At 38.2% G+C, this 11,078-nt stretch overlaps 1 protein-coding gene across 3 annotated transcripts in view; it reads left to right on the forward strand.

The window, feature by feature from the left end:
- Window positions 1-7,994, forward strand: part of insc (INSC spindle orientation adaptor protein) — a 58,064-nt gene extending 50,070 nt beyond the window's left edge. For 2 of the 3 annotated variants that reach the window (XM_080875188.1, XM_080875187.1), the window contains exons 8-13: window positions 1,876-2,047; window positions 2,323-2,501; window positions 2,829-2,895; window positions 4,195-4,350; window positions 5,243-5,319; window positions 6,284-7,994. In XM_080875188.1, the coding sequence (XP_080731314.1) occupies window positions 1,876-2,047; window positions 2,323-2,501; window positions 2,829-2,895; window positions 4,195-4,350; window positions 5,243-5,319; window positions 6,284-6,412 (780 nt within the window). In that variant the 3' untranslated portion in view covers window positions 6,413-7,994. The remainder of the gene's footprint in view (window positions 1-1,875; window positions 2,048-2,322; window positions 2,502-2,828; window positions 2,896-4,194; window positions 4,351-5,242; window positions 5,320-6,283) is intronic. The other variant, XM_080875186.1, reaches the window with a different exon arrangement.
- The last annotated feature ends 3,084 nt before the right edge of the window (window positions 7,995-11,078 follow it).

Here is an 11,078-nt window from a genome sequence, read left to right on the forward strand (position 1 = left end):
AAAAGGTTGGGGACCGCTGTTCTAAAGTGTTAAAGTCTTGGAATTTGGTAAAAGGAAATTTACTTGATTGGTATACATTAATTTATACCAAGCATATTTCCTTAGTGATACATTATTTCAATAAATAACACTTTTATTTCACTTGCATTTTACTTGAAAGTATTCCTTCATCTTTATTGATGGTAAAGAATCTTTTTTTTCAGTGTGTAGGGTTGTACCAGGAGATTTAGCACGAAGTTGGCTATTGCAGCACCAAGACCTTATGAAATTCTCTCGGTTCTACAGTATGTCCTTTCCGTGATCTCAGTCACAGCAGGGATCTACCACAGAAACACTTCAAACTGTGAGCAGGTGTCTTAAACTATTTCTTTTAATATTCCTAGTAAAGAAGGAAAGTTATTTGTCATTGATCCTGATGATAAATGAGACACATCCTCTGGTCTGATAGACGAGGAGCTGGGGATCATCCTATTTTAGCGAGGAGGAGGAGTTAGGGAAGAGGGGACAGGGGAGCAGTCGATGAACGGAGGTGTAGAGAGTAGATTGTTCCACGTCAGTAGGTCGCGCTGGCACAGTGCTGCTGACGTCCACAGAGACAAAAATAGGGAATTGCCCTGTGAAGCTTGGTGCGTTGATGCTCGTCAGCAGGTATGACTGACAGGTGTGGCTGGCTGAGTGCTCCACTCGAGATATCCGTCTGCAAACTTGTGTAAACTGTTTTCAGGAGTGACAGCGAGCAAATTTGTTTTATCATGAATGGCAACAAAAGCTATGATTGAAAAATGACTGCAAACTCTAAAGTAGCTGATGTTTAGAATACTGCAGTTTTCCCGTGCATAAATTCAAGTATGATTAAAACGTTTAACTTGTAGTTCTGACTTTTTTCACAGTATCCTCTGACTTTCAACTCTTACAGATATGAAAAATTTGTTCAAAACTACTGCAGAGATTTGCGGAGTAGCCGCTAACATCAGTAGCAATGTTTGCATGAACTGATCAACACTGCCCCCAAGTGGATAGAAACCTGTCCTACCTCTTTATTTCCTCGTTCCTCTACAGTCTTACAGCCACGTACAAACAAATAAGCAAACACAAATTCATTGGAGCATACATTAAATCAATACATGACCTCATGCCCACAAGAAAAGTTTTGTTTATAGGGATGAGTACTTCCTTCTCTCCTATAACTCTGAGTTCCTCCCTTACTTCCTCACCGATGATGCACACACTCTGGGTCGATGCCAGTCAGATATACAAGTTTCACAGCAGCACATTAACTCTAGTAGTTGGCCATTAAAAGGAAGTGGTGTTTTTAAAATATTGATGGCTTTATGGGGAGAGGTGCTGGCTTTAGTCAAGCTGATACCATGGAAACGTCACTGTCCGTCTGGACAGCCACTGCAAATGTGTTGTTAGTTGAAGCTCTTCAGCTTAGGAATCAGAAATGGGTTTTAAGAACCACATTGAGGATTCAACATGTTTGAGTTTTCCTCGCATCTGTGTTGTTTTGCCAGTGCCTGATCCTGAACCAAATTCTAATAAATAGAACCTTTAATGAAATGTTAGTAATGAATCCATATCCTTTACATTTTGTTAGTCTAAGCTGTTTACGATCAAGGTTAACGTGCTAACGTGTGAGACCAAAGATGACGCAGGCCACTGTATATCATGTGACGATAAACCATCAGTTAAAACCTCTTGTCTCACAGTGAAATAAAGTACATGTACATAGTTTCCCCATTCGCCGAGCAGCTATATTTCTGTTTGTGCGCAATTTTGGAATAAAAGAAATAAGACAAATAAGTGAGTATGAAAAGAATATGACCGCGTGTTTCCACTGCAGCAGTAAAACAGTCCCTGCTGTATGTCTAATAGGTGGACGGGATCCTGTGCCTGGCAGACATCTTGACTGATGACAGCAGCGTGGAGGCAGCCAGAGCTGAAGCGGCAGCTGTTGTAGCTCAGATCACTTCGCCTCACCACACATCCACTCAGCACCTCGCCAGCTTCCTGGAGAGCATGCACGACATTGTCACGGCGCTCATCAGTGAGTGGACGCAGTGGTGATGACCTCACCCTGACCACTGATTTATAGGAGGAAAAAGTTGTTTTGATTTCATAGAAAATTATGAGTACGTGATTGTTTTAGCACGAGGCTAAACTTTACTACCTTACTGAATTTCTTTTAAACCTCTATAAAACTCTAAACAAGAGAGGGGATCAGTCGTATATTTTGTGGTTTGCTTTACTTGCATTTTGGATGTTACAGTGTATTAATAATACCCCTGCAGTTTGGTACGTTACGTCTTTTTTTTCTCTCAGAGTTGTGTGAGACCGCATCCTGTGGGGAAGTGTTCCTCCTGGCGTCGGCTGCCTTGGCCAATATCACCTTCTTCGACAGCATGGCCTGTGAGATCCTCCTGCAGCTTAATGCCATCCACATCTTACTTCAGGCCTGCAAAGACCGCCAGAGAGTTGACACACCCTACTCCAAAGACCAGGTACATGTTTCCATGTATGCAATGTTTTTCTTACTCTAAGTGTCACATAATAATAATAATAATAATAATAATAATAATAATGGATTGGATTTATATAGCGCTTTTCAAGGCACCCAAAGCGCTTTACAATGCCACTATTCATTCACTCTCACATTCACACACATGTATGCAATGTTTTTCTTACCCTAAGTGTCACATAAAAGCAAACATACTATATAATTACACTATTACTAACAATAATGCAAAAATCAACCTGTTTTTAAGCAGTGCTCTCAACTATAGTTCTTTGCCAGACCTTTAATCATTTTGTTTTTGTTTAAATCGTAGGTGGTGACAATCTTGGCAAACCTGTCTGTCTTAGAGCAATGCGCATCTGAAGTCCTGCAAGAACAAGGTAGTCTGTTTTCTAACTATAGCTTTTTATTCCTTTTTACCCATATTTGGGATTTTTTTCCCTGGCTACACTGCAGTTTAATCAAGGTAATACACTCACGGGCCTCTTCATTAGGTACACCTGTAAAATCTAATGCACTCTATTACAGCAGCTCTGAAATAAACTCTCCTTTAATGAAGCCTCTACATTTTCAGTTTTTGCTAATGTTTTCAAAAAGGTGATAATTTATACTGGTGGTTAGTGTTGTTGTACTGGACTGGAGCATTCTTACACATTTGTTTCGCCCACCTCTTGTCCCTAAGAGGGTTCAAATATTAGGAACTCCTTTAAACTTAATACTCCACTAAACCTCCAAAATGAATATAAAACTTTAAATTAAATTAATGGTAGTGGAAACTACCAAACTGCTGACTAGATGAAAGTAAAAGTGAGACGCTTCAGTGTAATTCTTTTTTATTCCTCAGGAGGGCAGCATCACTTTAATTTCTGTGAACTAGCTTAGAAGAGCTGAAAACATCAGACATTGAACATAAAAAAATATATATTTTTATTAAAGAGGTATTATTTGTTAAATAGAGTTACATAGAGATAATATGTGTTTTGTATCATTTTGTATCCTTTCATCATTCCCATTTGTATTTTTTCAAACTCTTTTCCTTTTTCTGTTTAACGTATTCCACTGGCTCTGTACTTCTTACACTATAAAAGAGTGAGATAGATAGATGTGTCTGAGTCACTGTCTCAGTCTCACACTATCGAAGGTTGGCAGTTTCAGTCTCTTTTTCTGCTCATTAAGGCCAGTTTGATTTTATTTTTCATACGAGCACCTCAGTGAAAAAAAAATCTGATTGTTTTTGTAACAAAACATTTTTATCATATATTAAGCAGCTAAAAATGATTTAGATTTATTATCTCTCAATGTCACTTTATGAGTTTTGGCCTTTGAATTATAGCATTGCCCTTAGGGTGTTAGCCTTATAACTTATTTTTCAGAATAATTTTGAAATATTATTTAACAATAACTGGCTGAAGGGCTGACTGACTGCCTTCAGTAATTTTTTTCTTTATTATACTAACTGCACTTTTTCTATATCCTTTCTCACAGGCATGTGTAGAAAGTTTTGCTTCTTTCTTTTTCACTTGAAACCTTGACTCTTGTGTAACTTTTTGTCTGGAAACTCTCAAGTCTCTCTAAATGTGTTGTTTTGTTCCTGCTCTTATATTACATTTTACATTTTGCTGGTTCCTATGTGTTATTTTCCTGCCTGGCTAATCTGTGCTGAATATTATATATTCAAGGTATAGAAAGACTGCTACTGTTGCTGGGAGAAAAACCATCCTCTTCCAGTCCATCAGAGGGCGCTGCCTGTGAGCGTGTCCAGCAGAAAGCTGCCGTCACACTGGCCCGACTGAGCAGAGACCCTGATGTGGCCCAAACAGCTATCCAGCTTAAAGGTAGTGAGGCTTTGTGTCTTTTGGAACACTTAACAATTATCTTACTTATTAAATATCGCATTGTACAAAATGTACAAAAGAAGTAAATGAAATGCATTTTGTACAAGGTGATATGTGTATTTAATTAAAAAAATTGTTAAATGTTCCAAAAGACACACACGTCCAATCCACACATCTGGCATAAGTAAACTAATATATAAAACACACACACGCACACATAAGTGCTGTAAGTCTGTCGGTGGCCACTAGAGGGTCACAGACAGACAGTAGGAAAATGGAAAGTATTTTGTTTCCGTTTTATCAGTTTTGTAGCTTTTAAAACGGAAAAAAAAAGTCTGTTTTTTGTTTTTTTTGTATATTTATGCAACCATCTTAATACAAACATATGCATTTATGCAATTCAATAAAATCTATTTTACATTGCGCCAATTCACAACAGTTGCCTCAGAGAGGTTTATTTTGCAACGTAAAGCCACTACCGTAATCAGATGATCAGCTGGTTTTGACTGACATAAGTAAAAATGATTTTGGCCACATAAAGATATTAGTTGGATATCAAATCCTCATAATCAATACTCTTTAAAAAAATGCCTGATAGACCAGACGGAAATAATTTAAGAGTATTGGTTGTACATATGTTATTCTGCATAGCTGATTTTTCTGAATCCTTTAATCTGAATTTGAAAAAGTTACATGTTTCATAGTCTGTATCAGAAGTGACAGAGCGACTGAATCTCTCTTCTTTTTTAAAGGGGTGGTATTCAATTTATTGATCACAGAATGCTAAAAAAGACTTTTACCCAGAAGTCTACAACACACAGCTACAGTTGCTCTGTTTGACATCAAAGAGTTGGACAAGCTGCTAACTGAAATGTTCCTCTGTTGTCTTTAGCTGTTCCTCGCCTTATTGAGCTGTGTCGCTCCCCTACTGAGAGAAATAACAGTGACTCTGTGCTGGTGGCTTGCCTGGTAGGTGTAAACCGTGTGTTTTTATTTGTGTGTGCACATACAAACCTTTACATATGTGTAAATTATTCTGTGTACTGAATACAAATACATCATTCAAACTCACAAACTGCCTATTTAAATTTGACTCCTAATATACTATACATTTTCAGCGGTAAAAGTAAGTGCAATACACCACAGGCCCACAATCAGTGCTCCTAATATTGTCCTATTTAATTACATTTAAAAGGCAATTTTTAAAAAGCGGAAAATATATCAACCTTATCCTCTCCAAGCCACGCTGAGAAAGCACCATTTCAGACGCTGCGTGTTTAAATATGTACATATCATGAATAATATCTCTGCTCATACATTATCATTCTGACCATAATTATTGAGAGCAGATCTTGGGGCTGATGAGGGGATTTGAAGCACATAATGGTCAGGAGCTTAATTGGGCTGCCTCGCTGCGCTGAGAAATGCCTTCTTCTTTACTGTAACCACACTCAGTCTATTCAAATTAATGCGATTCCATCTTATCCTTTTGGCCAAGGGTTAAGTAGCGCGTTTGTAGATGTTGAAGTTTTACCTTCAAAAGACGCCGAGCTTTGACAGATCATTTGTAATTTTCAACATAAATGTTGGAGGCTCTCGTGGCTGAATGGATTAGAGGCATCACGTGTAAAACTTGTACGCTCTTCAAATAAAGCGAGACACTGGGAAAAACAAAAAACAGGGTGATTTTAAAGAACTTCTAGCCCAGTAAAGGTTATAGGATTGAATTTGGTATTTTCATTACAGTTTCTTGCTGAAACTGTAAGGATGCATAAGTTTCTTTTTGGTTGTCAAGCCATATTATTCATGTGCAGTTGCCTGTATGCATGATTGCATATTTACTGTATATGTGCAGCACAATGATGAGATATGATAACATGAATGTCTGTGTGGTACGTGTGTTTGCTAACACGCTTACTGTGCATGTCTTCAGGCTGCTTTGAGGAGGCTGGCAGCAGGCTGTCCAGACAGCATCGAGGCAGCCGACCACCAGCAGCTGATCAAACCACGTCTAGTTGACTCTTTCCTGCTGTGTTCCAACATGGAGGAGAGCTTTGTATGATCCCCTGCACACCAAATCACCGAGAGTGAAGAACTCTCATTGTCAGTACAAAACCACGCGTGTTCTGAAGGAGTGTATCTGTTTCATGACTACAGCTTTGTTTGAGTCTAAATTTCTCGTTCAGTTAATAGGAAATAGCTGAATAGATGCAGAGGACATATAAATGTGTATAAATGTGTTGCATAGTGCAACTCAGTTTTAGGATTAAATGCAACAAACGTGTATGTTGTTTTAGGAAAACGTGGGTCATTATTTCATGTTATTCTACAGAGAATTTCATTATTTCATTAATCATAACAGTAAGTATTTGTATAAGTAGATGAAACGTTTTGAAAAAAAAATGCAATGAAATGCTTTAAATTTGACCACTGTGCAATTTTTTTTACATTGTTTCTGAAGCGTTTTGACTCTATAAAAGGTTTCAGAGAAAACTGTCAATCTGAAATGTCTATCATTTAAGAACTGAGATTTAGTTTTGGTTTATTTTATCCTCATCTTCTTCAAATAATAAACTTTTTCAGTGAGCAACCATTTTTTAAAATAACTAAGTAAGTAAATTATTACCACTTTGTATGTTTTTGTTTGCTTTTGTTACAGTCATGTGAAAAAGAAAGTTTTTCTAAGTAAACTAAGCAGCCCTGTAATTTAATAGCTTAGTTTAATAGGAAACAACTCTAGCAGCAATAACTTAAAGGATGACTGAAATATGAGCTTATCGGTCTGTCAAATCATTGTGGAGGAGTTTTGGTCTATAGGCATTTGTTTATACACAGCTTGCTTAAGGTCCCTCCCACAGTATTTAATTTGGGTCGAGGTCTGGACTTTGGGTCACTGCAAGGCCTTGAGCCATTCCTTTTTGAGCCATCCTGTTGCTGATTTGTTGCAGCGCTTGGCATCATTGTCCTGTTACATGAGCCAATCTTGACCAAGCTGGAGCTGTCAGACAGAGGAGTTTTTGATCAACTCAGTGAATACAAGGTCATTGTTAATTGAGGATTATGGTGATAATTACACATGTAACTAACAGAGAGAAAAAAAAAGTCCATTAATTAATTAAGAAACGGGTTAACCGCTAACAGTCATGGTTAATTTATCTTTCAAAGCTCCCAGACAGGCAATGTAAAGGAACCCAATTCTCCTATCTTCATTGTGTCTTAGTTAAAAGATGCCAAAAAGATGCTTTAGCCAGTGCCTTAGTGAAGGTCATTTTGGTATTTTTGAATGCTGTCGCTTATTGAATGCTGTAAAATCTTCTGTTTTGTTACAAAGAAATAAATTGTCTTTGGTCAGTGCCTGTTATGTGCTATGACAGTACATGGTAGCACAAGAGTGTATACCACACAGAAAGAGAGAAATGTTTTAACCCAGTAGTTCAGAACAGCAGAATAAGTTGTGAAGCACCACAGTCTGTCTTTTCATCACATTTTACTGAGGTCAAGAGCAAGATGTTGTGAATTTTAGGGCTGTTAAGAGTGCTCTGTATTTATAATATCTATCATTATAGAAAATGAAATCACTAAACAATAAATACAAACAAATGTCTGGTTAATAGCCTATTATTGAAGACACGGTTTACTGTGTATTTAAATCATAAAGCAGGTTTAATAAATATATTTATAACAATAATAAAAGCTTTTCTAAAGAACCTACAGACAAATGTCACCCCTGGATTTAAGGTGTTTATCCAGTGTATTATATTCCAAGGTGTTTTCATTCAAAAGTCTGTAAGCACTAACGCCGCCTGCTCAGCAACAAACTGCAGCTCAACACAACAGATAGCTCGCAAACTTTGTGGACTATTTAGCAAACCAGATATTTCCCCTGTAGTTGGTAGAGAGCAAATGCGGATCTGAAAGAAGACAATGGACCCCCTAATGATCCTCTACCTAATCACATGAGCCAAGGAGTGAAAATGGGTGTGGGTCACAATCAGCCAAGGTTTCAGGTGAGCTCATTGTGAAACCTGGCCCCATCCTCTCATGTGATTTCCTGAGGTCAGATGGCCCAGGATGTGAGTGGGCGTCTGGGAAGGGATCTCAAAACTGGATTATAGATGGCAGACAGTTGGTGTCGTAAACCACCGCCTCTGTTCAAAGATGGTCGCTCACAGTGGACATAGATGGCTTCTTTCACTCCTCTTTCAAACCATCTGTCCTCTCTGTCCAAAATGTGAACATTGGCATCCTCGAAAGAGTGTCCTTTATCCTTAAGATGCAGATGGACTGCTGAGTCATGTCCTGTGGAGGTGGCTCTTCTATGTTGTGCCATGCATTTATCAAGTGGCTGTTTGGTCTCTCCAATGTAGAGGTCTGAGCATTCCTCGCTGCACTGTACAGCATACACCACATTGTTAATTTTGTGTTTAGGAGTTTTGTCTTTGGGATGAACCAGTTTCTGTCTGAGCGTGTTGCTGGGTCTGAAATACACCGGGATGTCGTGCTTGGAGAAAACTCTCCTGAGTTTTTCTGATACACCGGCTACATAAGGGATGACAATGTTGTTGCGTCTGTCCTTCTTATCCTCCCTCGCTGGTGTCTGGTCTTCTTTTCTGTGCATCTTTGCTGACTCGATGAAAGCCCAATTAGGATAACCGCATGTCTTAAGCGCTTCCTTTACATGTGTGTGTTCCTTCTTTTCCCCTTCAGGCTTAGAGGGAACATGTTCTGCCTGGTGGTGTAGGGTCCTGATCACTCAGGTGTCATCTACATATCTGTACCAGTGGCTGGGTACTCTCCCTTTAAAAGAGCCAGGAGCCTTTCTTTCCACTTCTTCCATGTAAAGGTTGGCTACAATAGGTGACAGCCATGTTTTTGCCTGTAGAAACCTTTGTTGTATTTGAAATATGTGGTGGTGAGGCAGACCTCTAACAGTGTGTGATGCTGTCTCTCTTTGAGAGAGAATTTTTCCCAAGTTGGAAAAACTTGTCATCAAAAGTTTGAGAATTCATTCATTTACAATAGCATTAAAAAGGACCTAACACCTCCCTATTATTGAAGAGTTAAACATTAAATTTTCACTAATGATTGGGAAATACACCAAGTAATAGGAAAAAAGATGTCTGAGTGTCGATCTGCAAAATGTGTCCTTTGTATTGCCATCCCTTTGATAAAAAAAACACTCAGCTTTTTTCATAAGCCTTCCTCTCCTTGGAGAGACAATTGAGGGTCTTCTTGCTTTCACTGTAGCTTCTTTTTCACCTAAGGGCACTAATGCTGAGCCTGGACTTGTAACACTCCAACTCAGCACTGAGACAATTGAGTTGCTTTGTGTGTGCGCATGTGTGTTGTCCAGCATACACGTGGGACTGTGTTCACAGGCTTTTGTGATAGAATATGCTCCTGCCTCGCTTTGTTGAAACCTGATGAAATATGTATGAATAAAGAGGAGGACTAAGCAGACAGCCTAAAAAACACAGGTTCTTTTGATATTGTTTTGGTTTGACCATGATCATGAGACCAAGTATTGTAGCTTGTAGAGTTTTTCTCAGTTTCTTAGCTCTTGAACTTTCACTTTCCTCCCTCTACATCATCTTCAGTAGTCTGTGTATGTTGTTGCCATTCTTTTGTTTTCTTTCAGTAGCAATTTGAACATTTTTAAGGGGGTAATTAACAAATAAAAAAATCAGCAAACCATCCATCTCTATTTTCATCAAAAATGGGAATGGAAATATTTGTACCCCCACTTGTACTATGCTAAACACTTTTCCAAACTATAGCTATATATACACCTGGCATTTGGGGAAGGAAAAGGATCAGAGGACTTCTAATGCAAGAAGACACTTCTCTCTGGCTCCCGTGAGACCTGAATATTTTATGTGTCACATCTTTTGCTTGGAAAACTTTTTCTCTGTCTTCCTCTTTTTATTTCAGCAAACAATGATTGAAATTTCTCCTTCTTTAAAAAAATGCTTTCAGAAGTTGATAGAACTTCACTTCTCCAAAACTCACAAATTAGGAAGAAATAATGTGTCCAAACTTTGTAGATAATTTCTTTTGGTCAAGGGATTAAAATGATGCAAGTCTGCATATTTTCAAGATGCATATAAAGAAATGTGAAATCTTGTTTCTGTTGTTAGACAAACTGTATCTTAGGCTATCTAAGACCCAAGGTCTCCATCTATAACATGAAATGCCATGTGTTTTTTTTAAATAATTGTAAGATTACTATAGCAGTAGGTGCTTTTTAATAAGGCTTTGGAAATAATAAAATTGACAGCACAAGAGCAGCAACTACACTGCATCTCTATTTCCCAACAAACATGCTTGGCTCAGTTTACCTGTAAAGCAAAAGATCAGTGGTTCAGTCCTGGGCAGAGACAAAAATCCCTTTAGGGTTGCTTTAGGAAGGGCAACTGGTGTAAAAACTAAAATGAGTTTTTAGTGCAACCTGCATCTTAGGACACATCGTAGGAATAAGAGAGCAGCTGAAAGTAACTCTAGAAGTGTACTTTTAGCAGCTTTATTAGGGCGTGTTATTTGCATACTGTTCTGCTGCATCAATGAAAGAAAAAATGTATTTAGCTTTCAACAGATCGACCTGTAGTGTTTCTAATTGTGGTCACATTTGCTGTCTGGTTTACACAGGCTTCCTTTTCCCAAATGTTTTACTAAGTGTCTCAATAAAATGTTGTGGACATTAAGTTGTTGCTGTTGACAGCACAGATACT

Source organism: Rhamphochromis sp. 'chilingali' (assembly GCF_963969265.1).
Source record: "Rhamphochromis sp. 'chilingali' genome assembly, chromosome: 2".
Classification (NCBI taxonomy): Eukaryota; Metazoa; Chordata; class Actinopteri; order Cichliformes; family Cichlidae; genus Rhamphochromis; species Rhamphochromis sp. 'chilingali'.